The sequence below is a fragment of the Cervus canadensis genome, chromosome 5 (assembly GCF_019320065.1).
Source record: "Cervus canadensis isolate Bull #8, Minnesota chromosome 5, ASM1932006v1, whole genome shotgun sequence".
Classification (NCBI taxonomy): Eukaryota; Metazoa; Chordata; class Mammalia; order Artiodactyla; family Cervidae; genus Cervus; species Cervus canadensis.
In genome coordinates this window covers 35095985-35114489 of record NC_057390.1, presented here as the reverse complement: position 1 = coordinate 35114489, position 18505 = coordinate 35095985, and the positions used below count along the sequence as shown (strand labels likewise).

General features: G+C 36.3%; 1 protein-coding gene across 1 annotated transcript in view; it reads left to right on the top strand.

Annotated features, from left to right (window-relative positions):
* PSME4 (proteasome activator subunit 4) overlaps positions 1-18505 on the top strand; it is a 92196-nt gene that overhangs the window by 59565 nt on the left and 14126 nt on the right. Inside the window, exons 22-40 of the mRNA XM_043468561.1 lie at positions 478-534; positions 738-793; positions 888-986; positions 2401-2463; positions 2740-2835; positions 4131-4262; positions 5820-6029; positions 7066-7202; positions 8045-8098; positions 8232-8361; positions 8953-9034; positions 10308-10461; positions 11499-11568; positions 12103-12228; positions 12761-12913; positions 14949-15053; positions 15638-15729; positions 16578-16709; positions 17260-17468. Of these exons, the coding sequence (XP_043324496.1) occupies positions 478-534; positions 738-793; positions 888-986; positions 2401-2463; positions 2740-2835; positions 4131-4262; positions 5820-6029; positions 7066-7202; positions 8045-8098; positions 8232-8361; positions 8953-9034; positions 10308-10461; positions 11499-11568; positions 12103-12228; positions 12761-12913; positions 14949-15053; positions 15638-15729; positions 16578-16709; positions 17260-17468 (2157 nt within the window). The remainder of the gene's footprint in view (positions 1-477; positions 535-737; positions 794-887; positions 987-2400; positions 2464-2739; positions 2836-4130; positions 4263-5819; positions 6030-7065; positions 7203-8044; positions 8099-8231; positions 8362-8952; positions 9035-10307; positions 10462-11498; positions 11569-12102; positions 12229-12760; positions 12914-14948; positions 15054-15637; positions 15730-16577; positions 16710-17259; positions 17469-18505) is intronic.

Here is an 18505-nt window from a genome sequence, read left to right as displayed (position 1 = left end):
TTTGTTTGTCTGATTTGGGTCACCACAACTAATTAAAGAATCTTATGCATTTTTGGTCCATAGTTAGTGACTAGAGCCTTTGAAATATTGGCAAAGACCGTTCTGTCTCCCTCCTCCTTGCCTGCCTAATAATAAAGGTTTATAAGCACGTTCTTGTAACTGCAGGTTTTAAAAGATGCTGTGTATCATGCCAAGCCACTAACCAACTATGATAAAGACAGATCCATTTTTTAAAAAAATTTTTATTGGAGGTGTAGTTGCAATTAATTTACAGTGTTGTATTAATTTGAAGTGTACAGCAAAGTAAATCTGTTACACATATGTGTCTACTTTTTTTAGATTCTTTTCCATATACAGACCCATTTGTTTTCTTCCTGGATACATTATCTCTTCTTGACATAACTGTTAATGTAAACTTCGAAGCTCTGGGCTGCATTCAGTGTGTGTAAAATGCCTTTTCTCATTTTTTAAAAATAGATCTATCCAGAGAGAACTACCGAGAAACAATTGCTAGGGTCATAAGGAAACTTCTTAGTAAGTACATACATGTATTTAACTAATTTCTTTCTGCTAAGTATTTAGAAATTTTATAGCATATGTGCTTTTACTTAAGGATTTAAAAATTATAAATAGAATATCAGGCAGTGGGTTTTTTTTTCCCCATTCTTTTCTAGTATATCAGGAGTCCTATGGTAATTTAAAATATTTTAACAAAAATTCTTTTCCTCCTATTATAGACCACATACTTAATAATTCAGAAGATGATACCAAGTCCTTGTTTCTTATCATAAAGGTACAATTGTTATTTACACAGTTGCATGGTTATTAATATGACCAGATTTGATGTGACAACTCATAAATATAAAATTTGAAATTCTTTGGCACAGATTATTGGAGACCTTTTGCAGTTCCAAGGATCTCACAAGCATGAATTTGACTCTCGTTGGAAAAGTTTTAACCTAGTAAAGAAATCAATGGAAAATCGGGTCAGTATTTTCACCTACAACTCAGAATTTATTTTAAAGGTGTATAATATTGACAGAACCACCTAATTTAGCTTTGTTCAGCATACAGAGGAAGTTTCCCTGTAAGTAAAAATAGTAGATTTTCAAATGCTATATCCTGGTATAATCAAAAGGATCCTGGAAATAAATATACTTTACTGAAACCTCTTCTGTCAATTTCTGTGCTAGTCTCTGAACTCTCAATGGCAATTTGGAGTATGTTAACTTAGCAACTGCATTCTCGCTATCATAGAAGAACCTAAAGGGATGAAAAGTAGGAATTGCCCATAGGCATGAATTTAAAGCATTGTGTTTTATTTCATCTTAATTTGTTCTTCAGGAGAGGTCAATGTAAGATATCCTGGGAGCATGGAAGAAAGAATAACTTAAATCAGCCATTTGATGATCATAGCACTGTTCTTCATTGGGAGAGTGTTTTTGGAAATTGAGAGTTCATTGCTTAGGCATGGGGTGCTACATATTTTAAACAAAGAGATTGACATGGGAAAAGGCAGGGAGGTGTACCAACATGGCATGCCTTAGGGAACAGTAGTTGTAGGTAAGAGTGGCAGGAGGTAAACTAGGTCAGTTCTAGTTTTGTTCCAAGAATGTGCTTCAGTTTTACATTCAGCAGTGGGGAAGTCATCAAAAGTTCTTAAGTAGATCTGATGTGAATATTGAAAGGATCAATATTCAATTTGGTGGATTTTAAAAAGCTCTGCCACTGCTGTAAGAATAAGCAGTAGGTAAACTAGCCTGGAAGTCAAGAGGCTTTAGTAATAGTTCAGATGGGAAAGCATAGCCTGTGCTAGGGTGGAGGTAAGGGGTTTTAAAAATGAAAGAATTGGCAGGGGCTTGATAGCCAATGAGATAAAGGTGTAAAAGGGGAATCTGGGTTCCAGACTTCTTCCTTTAGTGACTGGGTAGAAGTTTGGGGGTAGGGGAAAACTTAAAAGATAATTTTTACAAACGTAAAAGATGTTATATTCTGTAGTAAACATACACAGTTACCCAGAAAGGCTATTTATAAATGTAGTAGAGTCAGTAATTTTTCTTAGTGGGCTGGTGTTGTATTTATAGTATTAGTATTGTATTTGGCTGAATAAAGACCAGCTGCATTGCTCTCCCACACATGGGTTTGTTAATATATCATCAGAAAAAAATGGCTGTGGGATGAGCTATTTAAAGGAAATATTCCTACAATTAGCCATAAAATTAACTGAAATAATATATTTTTAAATATGTCTCATGATTTTTAGAATACGTGAAACACCTCCACTACCCACAAGCCCTTCCTGTACCTTCTTTGAGCTAATTTTTTGTTAAGGGATTCAGAGGACCCCATTGTTGAGGCATTCATGGAAGATGTTGAAGTGTTTGCTACTCTGTTTTTCAGCTCCATGGGAAAAAACAACATATCAGAGCACTATTGATTGACAGAGTAATGTTGCAGCATGAGGTAAATAGCTTTTTAAAATCAAGATACCTTTTGCGGGGAGGGGCATGCCTTGCATGCGGCTGGTGAGCCCTCAGTTCACCAGCTAGGGATTCAACCTGAGCCACAACAGTGAAAACCTAAAATCCTAACCACTAGGCCACCAAGGAACTTGCCACCATGATGACATTTTTAAAATGACAGTTTTTCATATACATGTTTAATTATTGGTGTTATGTCATAATTAAACGAACTTTTACTAAAAACTTTGAGATTTGATTTACACTGGTCTCTTTGTAGCTGCGAACACTAACTGTTGAAGGTTGTGAATACAAAAAGATACATCAAGATATGATTAGAGATCTTCTTCGTTTATCTACAAGTTCATACAGTCAGGTAAGGCTAGTCCAAACACTCTGGGTGTGTCCCCCTCTTACCCAGTTTGTAACACTCAATCTAAAGTATCCCCCTTTTGAGGAAGGGATAGTTAGGGAGTTTAGGAATGTCATGTGCACTTTGCTGTATTTAAAGTGGGTAACCAACAAGGACCTGCTGTAAAACACGTGGAACTCTGCTCAGTGTTACATGGCAGAATGGATGGGAGGGAAGTTTGGGGAGGAATGGGTACATGTCCATGTATGGCTGAGTGCCTTCGCTGTCTACCTGAAACAACACTGTTAATCAGCTATACTCTGGTACAGAATAAAAAGTTTTTTTAAAAAATTAAGTATCCCCATTTTAACAAGGGAATTTAAATAATTTATTAGCATCAAAAGTTTATGTTTTAAGTTACAAATATATTAAATTAGTTTTGCTTCTCTTTTTAAAATAACATTTATTTTTGCTGTTTATAATTGCTTCTCAAAATTTTTTTTTTTTGGATAATTTTTTCTTTTTTAGATAATGCTAGTGTAGCTAGTGTAATGTTGATACCACTTAAATCATATTATGAATACCAGCCTATGAAAGCCATATAATTCTGTGGCATTATGCTCGAGTTTAGGAAGCTGATACCGTGTGAATTGTGGGGTGCATCCTTTTAGGTAGCATAGGACCAAAAATTTATAAGAGATTTATATACAGCCAATGAGTCTGTAAATTAGGAAACCAGTCTAACCCAGAGATTTTGCCTGAAGTATTATTTTTAAAAGTTTGGAAAATGTACAGTATATTGCTTTTTACTATAATGAGCTGTTGTTCATTACTGTTTAGCTAGTTCATGAGTTATGAATTTATACTGAATCTTTTGTTTGGGTTCAAAATATGTGGCCTATACCTAAGGTTTGCATTAAAAAGTTTAAGTTGTTTTGTGTTTTGGAAAGTCTTTGATTTTCCTCATGTAGACACAAAAGACAGTCTGACTCTTCTGGTTAAGAATAACTCAGAATAAAAAGTTTAATAGTCTGCTGATTATGTTACTGAACAATTGCATATCGGTTCCATTCAGTCTCTCTTTTACCAAAAATGATTGAACGAGTGTAACTTAAACTTTGGATGTAGTTGGTGGCAGTTTGCTTTCCTTCTGATAGAGAGATTATTATTTACTCATTTTTGTTATGTGCTTTGGTATATCTTTTCTGTTACTACTATAGCATGTAAATTACTACTGCTTTGTTTTAATCATTCATGTGGAATTTTTTTTGTAGTTTTTCTACCATTTAATAAATGTCTGTTCATAACTCTTTCTTTAGGTCAGAAATAAGGCCCAGCAAACATTTTTTGCTGCCTTGGGAGCATATAATTTCTGTTGCAGAGATATCATTCCCTTGGTTTTGGGGTTTTTACGACCTGATAGACAAGATGTCACTCAACAGCAGTTCAAGGTACAGCGTTTTTGTTTTTACTACAGTATTTTTCAACTGTGGAGAAAAGTTGAAAGAATTTCACAGTAATGGAATTGCTGACCCCCAAGGCGGGTTATCTAATTCAAGAGGGTTGTAGACAGTCTAACTCGTTGGGTGATATGTTGTTGAAAGCAGTTTAAATGGACAAAATCAGACAGGTCAAGTAAGATTAAAATTGGAAACTGTCTGTGAAGTCAGTAAAGTCGAAGTTACAGTGACCTTATAAGAACGATAAAGAGGATTAGAGTCCAAGGTGGTTAAGAAGCCAGATTGGAATTGTGAATGTTCAGGAAATAAAATGACTTGATCCTGATAGCTCTTTTTTATTAAAAAGCATGCATACTTAGTCGCTCAGTCATGTCTGACTCTTTGCGACCTTATAGAGTGTAATCCGCTAGGCTCCTCTGTCCATGGGATTTCTCAGGCAGGAAAATTTAGAGTGGGTTGCCATTTCCTCCTCAAGGGAATCTTCCCAACTCAGGGATTGAACCTGCATCTCCAGTATATCCTGCATTGCAGGCAGTCTTTGCTCGCTAAGCCTTTGAGGAAGTCCTCAGTTAAATAGAGTACCTTAAAAAGAGGTATCTACTGTCATCAGAATCATTTTGATGAATTGAACCCCTATTTGTTGTTGTTCAGTTGCTCACTTGTGTCTGACTGTGGCCCCATGGACTGCAGCACAACAGGCTTCCCTGTCTTTCACCAGCTCCCGGAGCTTGCTCACACTCATGTCCGTTGAGTCAGTGATGCCATCCAACCATCTTGTCCTCTGTCATCCCCTTCTTCTGTCTTATATCTTTCCCAGCATCAGGGTCTTTTCTAATGAATTGGTTCTACACATCAGGTGGCCAAAGTATTGGAGCGTCAGCTTCAGCATCAGTCCTTCCGATGAATATTTAAGATTGATTTCCTTTAGAATTGACTGCTTTAATCTCCTTGCAGTCCAAGGAACTCTCAAGCTTCTTCTCCAATGCCACAGTTCAGAAGCATCAATTCTTTGGCACTCAGCCTTCTTTATGGTCTAACTCTCAGATCCATGTATCACTACTGGAAAAACAATAAATTTGACTATACAGACCTTACTAGTATTAATAAAAATTATGCAGTATAAGTAACTGAATTTTTATATAATTAGGGAGATACTTGGAAACCAGATTTAACTACTATTTTTTTAAGTACTCCAGACATTATACCCTAAAATGCAAAGAGTGGCAGATTTCACAGCCTCTATAAATGTAGTAGCAGAGAATTAGAATGGAAGCTAATATCCTTAAAAACAAATCTTTACATTTCTATACTAATAACCATTCCTTGAGCTAACCATCTGTTAAATGACTTAGAGAAAATATCACTGGATTGCACTTAAATGTCAAGTTCAGATCTCTATAAAAGTAACATGTTAAATGTGTGAACCTGTTTTACTAACCAATACCAAGCATTTAAATAATCAATGTTGAGTAGATTTGAAAACAACATGTAGGTTTGTTGGCTACAACTAAACAGTGCCTTAGTTCTCATCTTCATTTTTTCCTGCAGGGTGCCTTGTATTGTCTCCTTGGAAATCACAGTGGTGTATGCTTGGCAAACCTTCATGATTGGGACTGTATTGTACAGACTTGGCCAGCAATTGTTTCTTCTGGGCTTAGCCAAGCAATGTCCCTGGAAAAGCCATCAATAGTGAGGCTGTTTGATGATCTTGCAGAAAAGATTCATCGGCAATATGAAACAATTGGCTTGGACTTCACAGTAAGCAAAATCATTTTTTAAATTCAAACATTAGTGCACACACTGCTTTGTTAAAATGCTATGATTTTTCTTGTCTCTTTTTCAGTAATCATTTTCTTGGCATTTGATTCTTTTTTTTAAGCATTTGTTTTCTCTTTCCTTTTAATGCTTTAGTGATCATTACTGTAAATGGCAGGGTGAAGCAGAAAGTTGAAGCATGGCCAGGAGAGAACTGGGTGATTTTCTACCAAGAGGCCACAAAGTATATTACATTGTTGGCATTTGCCATTATTCCCTGTATGTCTGTGGCCTCATTTTTCTGAAAGTTTGTTTTGTTTTAGGAGGTCAGTTTTACTAGTCAAAGTCACAGAAGATTGACTATGGGGTTCATAATTTATAGTGAAGATTTAAATTGGATGATTTGACAAATGAAAAAGTAAGTATCAGGTTCAGTAGAGCTAAGCTGAGGATGCAGAGCCAGATTGTCATCTAAAAATTTTCAAGTGCTTATTTACACACCCAACAGAATTGGGGGTGGGTAAGAGATGTGAGTACAGTTGAATCCTCCTCTTTTCTGAAGTTATTTTGTTTTACATCTGTCCTCAGTTTTAAAAACCACTACTCTAAATGTATACCTTTTCTGCAAAATATCCTCTTACTATTTGTAACTGTCAGATTATACTTTCTTTTTAAAAATTTTTTTTAAAACTTGAGATGTAATTCACATACAAAAATCTTTTTAACATAACAGTTGTGTGCTTATAATCACAATAGTACAACCATCAGTATTCGAATTCTGGAACATTATAATTACTCAAATAAAGAAACCTTATACCCAATAATAGTTGCTTCCCATTTCCCCATATCCCTAGGCCCTGGAAACTGCTGACTTGCTCTTTTTCTCTGTTAATTTGCCTATTATGGACATTACATGTAAATGGAATTATACAATCTGTGGCCGATTATATCTGGCTTCTGTCACTTAGCATGATGTTGTTAAGATTTATCCACGGTATGTCCATACTTCATTTTCTTCATGTCTTTTCTTTTTAATAAGATTCCAAAGTCATGTGTTGGAATAGCAGAATTACTTCAACAATCAAAAAACCCCTCTATCAACCAGACAATGCTTAGCTCAGAAGAAATTAAAGAAGGACTTAAACGCCAACAAGAGAGGAATGTTGATGCCCTGAGGTAATTATTAATGCCTGCTTATCCAGATGTGTAACATTATAGACAATAGGTTTTAAATCTCTCTCAAATAGTGATGCACTATAACTACCTAATGAAATTTGCACATTGATACTGAAGAGATACCAAAATGTTAAGAGGTAGTTATTGTGAAGATCTGTTTGTCACTTGTAGCTATGGAGATAGAAAAACACCATCTTAAAATAATCACGTCGTGTGTTTTTTCCAACATGAATTGATTTTTCTTTTAGTATACATATTCCACTCATTAAATCTTACATTTAAGTTCGATATATTTATCTCATCATAGCTCTTATAGTAGTAACCTTTTGATCAAATTTATATGAATTTGTTATCATGATATTAGTAAATTGCTTTTAGATTTTTGGAACCAAAGTACTTCAGCAGTAACACTTAAGCAGGAGCTTTCCCAACTTTATTATTTTCTTTGCCTTATAAATGTACTCATTAATTTTTTTCCCAGCATTTCTATATAAATAATAAACTTTATAGGCTACCTCATGTATACCTGGGTGTTGTGTAGGTAGACCACTCCTGATTACCACTCACGGATTTCCTTTTGAATGTCCACCCAGGAACAGTTCAGTTGCTCAGTGTACCTAACACTACTTTTTTTTTCCTCTCTACTTTTTCTCTCTTATTTTCTTTTCGGTGTCACCTGTCTGCTTACTTCACTCTGGCTTGTTTTTTCATCAGACCCTTTATAGTCTGGTAATGAGGACGGTGAATTTGGCAGGAATTTGAATTTATATTACATTTTTGATACTCATCTTAGCATTGTATTAAAATAGTAGCTCACCTGAATTTCTTTTTTTTTTTTTAAGGAACTATGAAAATTTGGTTAACACTTTGCTAGATGGTGTGGAGCAGAGAAATTTGTAAGTGCAAAAAAAAGTATTTTTTTAATTCCCAATGCTTTTATCTTCAATGTTATAGGGGATTTCTACCCTGAAGACCATGAATGACTGTCAGTGTGTTTTCTGATTTTTTTTCCCACTCTCCCCTTTTCAGGCCCTGGAAATTTGAGCATATAGGCATTGGGCTTTTGTCTCTGCTCTTGAGAGATGACAGAGTGTTGCCTCTTCGTGCCATACGTTTTTTTGTTGAGAATCTCAACCATGATGCAATTGTAGTTCGAAAGGTAGATACTTTATTTTAGCTATAATCTTGTGTTTGAGAATTTTTACATGTTGAAGTATATTAATTTGAAGTCTACCTCTCTTGGGTCAGAGATGGTAATAATTCATCCAACAAATACATGAAGAGGTGTTCTCAGGTGCTGTGAATTTAAACACTGGGGATATAGCAGGAAGCATGTTTATAGGTTATTGGAAAGCCTGACTTTGAAAAATTAACCACAGGTATATTATAACATGTTACAGGAAGGAAAAGGTGTCTGAGGGATACAGATTTTTGGTTTTACTTGAAAACTATCTGAGGCAGGTGACCTGGCCTGGCACATTGGGAAAAGATCCCTAGGAAGAAATATCTAGGCTGAGATAGGAAGAATGAGCAGGAATTGGTTTAACAAAGAAAGGATACAGGTTGTTTAGGCAGAGCCTCGCATGGGTGAGGGTTCAACAGTAAGAACTGCAAACGACTCAGCCCAAATCAGTTAGCACTCATGTGACTGCCGTCATATGTCAGTGGGTGAGGTATTTCTCTGCTTTTGAGAGAAAAGGTAGCAACCCTTTGAGAGATGTAAAATGTACCTTACCTGCTTCTTTTCTAGATGGCAATCTCAGCTGTTGCTGGTATTCTTAAGCAGCTAAAAAGAACCCACAAAAAACTGACCGTCAGTCCCTATGAAATCAGTAAGTATTACCAAGATGAATCGTGCTTCTCAGTCAGACTTGGAAAGCTTCTTTGAAATATATAAATTACAGTTCTTGATCCAAATATTTTTCTGTACCAAGTATAGAAGTATAGGAGATTTTTTTTCTTTTTTACTTAAAAAAAGATATTTGTTTGGCTGTGTCAGAGCTTAGTTGTAGCACGCAAGTTCTTTGTTTTAGCATGCTAGATGTTCAGTTGCAGCCTGCAAACTCTCAGTTGTGATATGTAGGATCTAGTTCCCCAACCAGGGATCGAACCCAGATTCCATCCATTGGGAGTACAGAGTCTTAGCCACTGGACACCAGGGATAGCCCCTAGGAAGATTTTAATTCTAAGTATGAAATAATATTATAAAGGGAAAACAATTGACCTAGTAAAAACTAGTGATAACAATATTTATAAAAACAGATGGCTCTTTATGTCTTTATAATATGTAAAATGTGTACCTTTTACACACTCTGGATAAATGTTATCTACTTTTTATTTATCTCACCAGTTAAGCGGTTAGACTAGTTGTTTCCCAAACTGTGTTTCTAAGACTTAAATATCTTTACCGTTAATTCATCAATATATATTTAGGGGCAAAGTTAATTTGATTTTAGAAGGAGAAATATTTTTGGGGGGCTGTACCTTATGCTTAGTTCTGGGATCTTAGTTCTGCGACCAGTTATCGAACCCAGGCAGTGAGCATGCCAAATCCTAACCAAATTTATCATTTGACTATAAATTTTTTTTTTTAATCTCTGGTAACTCCTGAGATATTCTGACAGCTGCCTTCAGTTTTTCTTCCTACCCCATTTTAGGAGGGGAGTTTAGCTATGCACCAACATCTTTATTTTGGAACAGAGAGAGAGAATGTCAAAGTGTACACATGGTAAAATGTAAAAATTGAAGGCATCTGGTTGAAGAATACATAGGAATTCTTTGAGCTTTGTAATTAATTCAAGCCTAATTGAATTAATCAAACCTAACAAAATTAATTTTTTTAATTTTGGTAAAAGAAATGAAGTATGGATCAAACTTAATTTTTTTTTCCCCCTAAGATAACTATAGCACCATTTAGTAGATGATAAGCCCATTTTTCCTCTTCTGATTTGAAATACTTCTTATGTATGTGGTTTTTTGCTTGAGTGAATTTTCACAGAGTCTTGTTTTGATGATAAAGTCACACTAGCACTATGGATTGGCTGTTGAGAATAATTATTGCATAGATATTTTGAAGTTCATCAAATGTAATTGTCTTTTCCTTAGGTGGATATCCTAAACCCACCCAGATTGTTGCTGGTGATAGGCCTGATAATCACTGGTTGCATTATGATAGCAAAAGCATACCAAGAACTAAAAAAGAATGGGAGTCAAGTTGCTTTGTGGAAAAAACTCACTGGGGATACTACACCTGGCCACAGTAAGTTGCAGCTTGCCAAGCACGTTATTACTGAACAGCTCATCTTCAATAGCACTTGTTTTGTCCTCTGGATTTCTCCGGACGTTCTGAGGCAGTGAAGCATAGGTGCGCTCTCACCACAGATGCACGCTCTCTAGCTTTTTCACCCCTCTTCTTTTCTTTGTTCTTGCGCTCAGTGCTGTGCCTCGTCCTCCTATTTTCTTGTCTTTCTTCTGAAACCCTTAGCCTTCCTTAGTCCGACCGTTACACTTCTAAGGAGTCTGTTAATAGTTGCTCTGAATTATATTCCTGCCTATTGAAAAAATACTACACCTGTCTAAACCAGCCCCAAGAAACACTTCTTTATCTCTTATTTACCCTAGTAATCTATGTCATTAGGATGCGCAACCTGATGGGGTTTTTTTTTGTATTTTTTTCAATTAATTTATTTTAATTGGAGGCTAATTACTTTACAGTGTTGTAGTGGTTTTTGCCATACATTGACATGAATCAGCCATGGGTGTACATCTGTTCCCCATCCTGAACCCCCCTCCCACCTCCCTCCCCATCCCATCCCTCAAGGTCATCCCAGTGCACCAGCCCTGAGCACCCTGTCTCATGCATTGAACCTGAACTGGTGATCTGTTTCACATATGAAAATACACATGTTTCAATGCTATTCTCTCAAATCATCCCACCCTCGCTTTCTCCCACAGAGTCCAAAAGACTGTTCAATACATCTGTGTCTCTTTTGCTGTCTTGCATATAGGGTCATTGTTACCATCTTTCTAAATTCCATGTATATGCGTTAGTATACTGTACTGGTGTTTTTCTTTCTGACTTACTTCACTCTGTATAATAGGCTCCAGTTTCATCCACCTCATTGGAACTGATTCAAATGTATTCTTTTTAATGGCTGAGTAATATTCCATTGTGTATATGTACCACAACTTTCTTATCCATTCGTCTGACGGTGGACATCTCATGCTTTTTATCCATGAAGCTCTAATGTTGTTTTCTATCTATGTGTGTTACCAATACAAACTCTTACTGTGTAGGAATATGGTTGTTTATGCTGGTGTAGAAGAGCAGCCTAAGCTTGGCAGAAGCAGGGAGGATTTGACAGAGGTAAGCATCTAATTTCACCATTTGTGAACACTTAACCTGGTTCACATATATCTTGCTTTTGGCTATTGATTTATTAGAACTTGGTTCATGTTTTGCTCCCCGCAGTTTGTGTCCTGCAGTGTAGTACAGTAAGTACTGGAAAATGTACACTCCCTTTCTCCCCCTGCCCCAACCCTCCGCCCTTCTCTCAGAACCAGCTGACACAAGGCTTATGTCTCTAAGTCACTCTCAAGTTAAACTGCCTAATTAGCACTCACTTAGATACTGACTTTTAGTTTTTTATTGCATATAAACAGTGGATAATTAGTAAATAGTTATTTGTAGATTTGGGTTGGAACCTCAGTCTTCATAGAACTTCTTTATCATTTTGAAGAATTTTAAGTTTATGTCTTCCTCAGTACATTTATGCTGTAGCTTCTGTTTCCTAATTCTGAACAAAGTTTACTTTTAACTTATGGTAGTTTATAAATATGGAAATAATTTTGAATAAATTTTAATCCCTGAATGTTCTCTTTTTTTTTTTCAATTTTATAGGCAGAACAGATTATATTTGATCATTTTTCTGATCCTAAATTTGTCGAACAGTTAATTACCTTTCTATCTTTAGAAGACAGAAAAGGAAAAGATAAATTTAATCCTCGTCGTTTTTGCCTCTTTAAGGTAACTGTGTTATTTATATACCCTTTTCATGAAGCTTAGTGATTATCAGTTTGTAGGTTTGTGAGTTTGAAAGTATTTGATCAAAGTTTGAGTTTAGTCATCTATTATCTTTATTAGAATTACTTTGGAAGTAATGCCTTTCATATTCATCTTGGCTTAAGGATTAGGACTTAAAAAACCAGGCTTTTTAGTGTTTATCTCTAGTATTTATAATTAGCAGTAGAGGTAAAACACCAAAACCTACAAGACTGTATGCATTTCATGTTTGTTGGATTTTTCTTGAGGTGTGTGTGATATTTGTAAGATCAGAAAGATAATTATTAAGTTTTATTTCATTGATTATATTTTAATGTGATGTGGCAAATGACAAGTGGTTTTACCATAATTTATAGACATTGTTAAAGCAGTTAAGTTCTAAGGTGAGAACATGGATTATTTTAAGCACAGTAGTAATATAGTAAACAAAAATGAGCATGTTATAATGGAGATGTAGTCATTTGAGTACTGAACAACTTTTTCTTTATTTGCATAGGGTATATTCAGAAATTTTGATGATGCCTTCCTGCCAGTTCTGAAGCCCCATTTAGAACGTTTGGTTGCAGATTCACATGAGAGCACCCAGCGATGTGTTGCAGAAATTATAGCTGGCTTAATCAGAGGCTCTAAGCATTGGACATTTGAAAAGGTGATGTAATTTGTAGAGCACACTTCTTAAAGCTGCATTGTCCATTTGTGTAGCAGTTCCCAACGCATTGGGTATTAACACCTGGATCAGTCCCCTCACCCTCCTCTGCCCCTCTGCCCCTGTCCAAGTGCCACCTTGGGGCCAGCAGTCCTCCAGAGGGACCGAGGCAGCAGGTGGTCGGACGGGTGTCTGACGGGAGTGGTGATGGGAACAGCAGTGGGGCGGCCAGTGGTCCTGTGTGCTTAGCTCATCTCCATGAGGTCAGCCTGTGGTGCCCGTGCGCTCCAAAATGGACAGCAGATTATGTGTTTATCAAAACATTTTCACTGCTGCACCGAGGAGACACGGGTCTTTAAAAACAAAAAAATGATATTAGCACCTAAAAGATGAAATGTTTGACTCCATATTGCTTTTCTTCCCTGATAGCTCAGTTAGTAAGGAATCTGCCTGCAATGTGGGAGACCTGGGTTCGATCACTGGGTTGGGAAGATCCCCTGGAGAAGGGAACGGCTACTCACTGCAGTATTCTGGCCTGGAGAATTCCATGGGCTGTATAGTCCAAGTGGTCACAAAGAGTCAGACACGACTGAGCAACTTTCACTTTTGACTCTTTATTGCTTTAGAGTATAGGTCACAAAGTCGTGTTCTGTAGGTGGCATTGAATATCTTTTAAAATTTGAATTATCTTCCCTCCAGGTATGTCATGCAAAAAGAACTTTAGTTTTTCTTGAAAAGTAGGAAGCTCCTGGAATCCTGGTCCCATGTTGCTGCACGGGTCTGTGCATGAGCTTCTCCCTTCATGAGGCACTCTCCAGCTTCTCCTTAAATTTTTTCTCTTAGCCTCTGTGCTACTTTACTCATTTGGTCTTGTAGATAGTTTTGAATCTGACAGCCTTGTTTTGAGTATCCCTCTTTTGAATTTTAAGATTAAGTTTTACATATCCACCTCAAGTTTAGTTTCTTTCTTGGCAAAATGCACTAGACTGAAAATAACCTGGCAAAATGTCCAGAATGCCTGAAAACATTCATACTTAATTACATGTAGGAGGTTTATGAACACTTTTTAATATATTAATATATTATTTTATACATATTCAAATCATGTATTAAATAAAAGAATTTGTTAGTTTGTAATATTGCCATTTTCCTGTTTGCATATAATGAAACAGTTTTATGTAAACATGTTAATACGTAGCCTTGTCATCCTTTCTCTGTCATTTTTGAGTTACCTCAATCCCAGAATACAGCCCCTTTCCTTTTTACTTGTTTAGAATATAGCTTGTTTTTCTTTTTTTTTCAGTGTCTAATGCTAAACTGGAAATTTTATCCCAAACCATCTCTTCCCATTTGTCTTAACATAAGTCCTTTTGACTAAAGTAGGGTCCATGGACCTGTACCTTGGGCATCACTTGGGAGTTCATTAGAAAAGTAGGATCTCAAGACCCATCTTGATCTAATGAATCAGAATCTGCATTTTGTCAAGGAGATTTGTGCTCTCACTAAACTATGAGAAGCAGTTCAGTGTTCAGACCCATATATTCACTGCCTGTGTAACTGGAACACATTTTTAAATGCTGTTTATAGTAACTCAAAACTTGGAATATAAAGATAATACTTTCAGGTAATACTAAATTGTATTGAAATGTCATTGGTTCCTGTATTAGGAATCAATCCTGTGACCATAAGCATGGGAAATACAGAGATGGTTAAGGTTTTGTTTCAGCTCAATGTACTGTGTTATTCAGACATTTGAATAGAGAACTTCTCAATAGTAGGAGAGATTTTGTAAGGAACCATATAAGTTGTCTCTTCTGGTTTTTTTTTTTTTTTGCGAGGCGGGTGGGAGTAGGGGGGAGGAAATTGCCGTATTACCTGGCCATGTTTTCATGTATCATGATACCTTCTTCGATTCTTTGGGTCTTTTAAGAAATAAAGGAAAGATCAGTTTGTATATTTGTATGTGTGGGTTTGCAGGAACAGATAGTTGAAGGAACGTGTTCTGAGTATCATTAACTTTTATATTTTATTTGAGCAGGTGGAGAAGCTTTGGGAACTTCTTTGTCCTCTGCTTCGAACAGCATTGTCCAACATTACAGTAGAAACTTACAACGACTGGGGAACTTGTATAGCAACATCCTGTGTAAGTTTTCCTCTTCATTTTTGTGTCTCACTAATGATTTATTCAAACTCTTTCATACCCTATCTCAAAATGTGTTTTTACACATTTTATCTCATATCTCTTGATCCTGAAATTTTGTCCTCTTACATAACTGGAGAGATGGTTCTGTTTAGCCTTTTAAACAAGCCTAGAGTGATAACTCTTAAGTGATAATTATACCTTTTCTGCCATGGTAATTGCATTTTTAAATTAAATGACTAGCCAAATCATATACCTAGAAATGTCACTTATATATATATATAGTAAAAGCTGGTGATACGGGGTTATAGGTATCACCTAAACGTGCAGAGCAGTTACACTTTGATTTAAAACAGTCTGATTAGCTGACAGTTTTCTCACTGTTGCTTTTCTTGACGTCAGCTACGTTTGGATTTGACTCACCCGTAAGTTTTAATTTGATTTTTTTCCTCGAGACTTAGGTTTGTTTATATTTCTAAAGTAAGGATGTCTGATTTATTTGCAAAATTATGTGGCAGTTAATTTGCAGTTAATTATATAGCAATTAATTTGCAGAATTTAATTGCTACTTTATGTTTTCAACACAGGAAAGCAGAGATCCCCGGAAACTTCATTGGCTTTTTGAACTGCTGTTGGAATCACCACTGAGTGGTGAAGGAGGATCCTTTGTAGATGCATGGTAAATAAGAAGCTGAGGAGGTTAACAAAAGATAACATCTTTGTTCTTGATGTAGAATGGAAGTGAAGTTCTACACCTCTAATGGCTACATATCGTAACCCCGTTCTTCTGGGAGATGACCATAGTCCATTTACATACAACCTATGATGCTAAGTAGAATTATTTCTTACTTGAGAACAAGTAGGAGAGATGAAGGCAACCTGAGCAGTTCAAACATAAAGTAGGTCCAGCCTACTCTACTGTTAACATCTTTTCTTATCAGGACTGCTCTTTTGTACCATTATGATATTACTAACTTCCTTATCACATGATCTAATTTTTTACTCTTTCCTATTAGGAAAGAAGATAGTAATCCTTTTAAGGAAAAATATACTTGGGCATAAGGAGCTGTAAAACAAATTACTGAACAAGAGAAGGAAATCTAGATAATCCTGTTAATAAGAAAAATAATTTATTATTAATATTAATTAGTAAGGAAACTTCTAATGCTTAGTGATTAACTCAATGAGTATTCTAAAGTCATCATTTCTTTTGGCTGTATAGTAGTAGAGATGAAATGGGATACAGAGAAAATGATGTAGAAAAAAATAATAAAATCTTCCTAAAGATGTTGTTGTAAACTGTCAGCTTGACAATGAAACAATTTTAGGTAGAATACAGACTGTCAACATGTAAAGGCAGAACTTCCCTTATGTTCCAGTGTTAAGACCCTGCCCTTCCACTGAAGGGGCATGGGTTTGACCCCTGGCTGGGGAACTAAAATCCCACATGCCACAGAGTTGGGGAGCGGGGGACAGGTAAAGGTCGAGAGGAGCACTAACCCAGCTCTCATTTGTTTTGATTTTTAGTCGACTCTATGTCCTCCAAGGCGGCCTTGCCCAGCAAGAGTGGAGAGTGCCTGAGTTATTGCATAGACTACTGAAGTACTTGGAGCCTAAACTCACCCAGGTTTACAAAAATGTCAGGGAAAGAATAGGGAGGTGGGTATTATTTTCCCTGTGGTATGGTATACCTCTTGAGTTCTTTTTATTAAATTTTGGTGTCTAATAATACATACTGTTTATGTTACTGTTGAGTTTTGTGATGTACTTTTCTTCAGATTTTGTTTTATATTGTGCTGTGGGACCTTAGATGAGATAGGCTCTGAATGGAAGGAGACCACAGTTCGATTCCTGGGTTGGAAAGATCCCCTGGAGAAGGAATGGCAATCCACTTCAGTATTCTTGCTTGGAGAATTCCATTGGACAGAGGAGCCTGCGGGCTACAGTCCATGGGGTCCCAAAGAGTCTGACTTGACTGAGCAGCTCACTTACACTTTCTGAATGTAAAATAGGATGGTATTGTGCTCACAAGCAAGTGGGGAGTGGTTGCCACACTGCAGTTTTTGATACCTCAGAGTTGTAGGCACAGGCGCAAGCCCCTCTCCAGGAAGTGTCCTGGGCAGATTTACTTTGGTTGGGTCACACTTTTGAACCTTAATTTTATCTGTAATGTGGGATCTAGTCTTACCATATGTATTTTATTTTACAGTGTGCTGACCTATATATTCATGATAGATGTTTCTTTGCCAAACACTGCACCAACAGCATCACCTCGTGTCCCTGAGTTTACTGCTCGAATTCTAGAGAAGTTGAAACCCCTCATGGATGTAGATGAAGAAATTCAGAACCATGTTATGGAAGAAAATGGAATTGGTGAAGAAGATGAACGAACCCAGGGCATTAAACTCTTAAAAACTAGTGAGTGGCTCAAATTAGTAGAAGCTCCCTTTAAAAACAGATATTATCCTATTGACTTTTTTCTCTTTTTTTTAATTATTATGGTAAAATGTACATAATATAAAATTTACAGTTGAGTGGCATCAAATACTTTACATTATTGTACAGCCATCACTTTCACCCATCTTTGTACTCTTTTCATCTTGCAAAACTGAAACTCTGTACCCATTAAACAATAGCTCCTCATTCTCCCCTCCCTCAGCCTCTGACAACCTTCATTCTACTGTCTGTCTCTATAATATGCCTATTCTGGGTATAAAATTATAAAATATTTGTCCTTCTATGTCTGACTTTTTTCACTTTGTGTAATGTTTTCCGTGTTTATCTATTCATAGACACTTAGGTTGTTTATGCCTTTTGGCTATTGTGAATAGTATTTCTATGAATGTTAATATAAAGTTACATTTGAGTCTCTGCTTTCAGGTCTTTTGGCTATTGAAAGCAGAATTGCTATACCATAGGGTGATTCTATGTTTAATTTTTTGAGGAGCCGCCAAGGTATTTTTCCACAGTGGCCTCACCATTTTATATTCCAACTAGCAGTGCAGAAAGATTTCAACTTTTCCATATTTTGGCCAACACTTGTTTTATATTTTTATGACAATAGCTCTCCTAGTAGGTGTGAAGAAGGTATCTTGTTTTGATTTGCATTTCCCTCATTTTTCATTTTTGTTTCTTTTCATTTCCATTTTTGTTTCTTCTTTGGAGAAATGTCAGGTTCTTTGCACAGTTTTGTATTAGGTGGTTTTGTTGTTTTTGAGTTGTAGTTCTTTACTATGAGTGTAAACAACTAATTTCATTATCATTTTTGCTTTGTTAGGATGTTTGAAGGCTGGTTTTAATTTGTACTTCGTGTGGTTGTTTGTAGACCATCAATAGTTAGCTGATTGATTCTTTTGAAAGTAGTTTCAGTTCCCTGGATTGGTTGATAACTTTTGTTAAGGATCCTGTCACACTGCTGATGAAATCAGTGAAGTAACACAGATGATCTCCTTCTT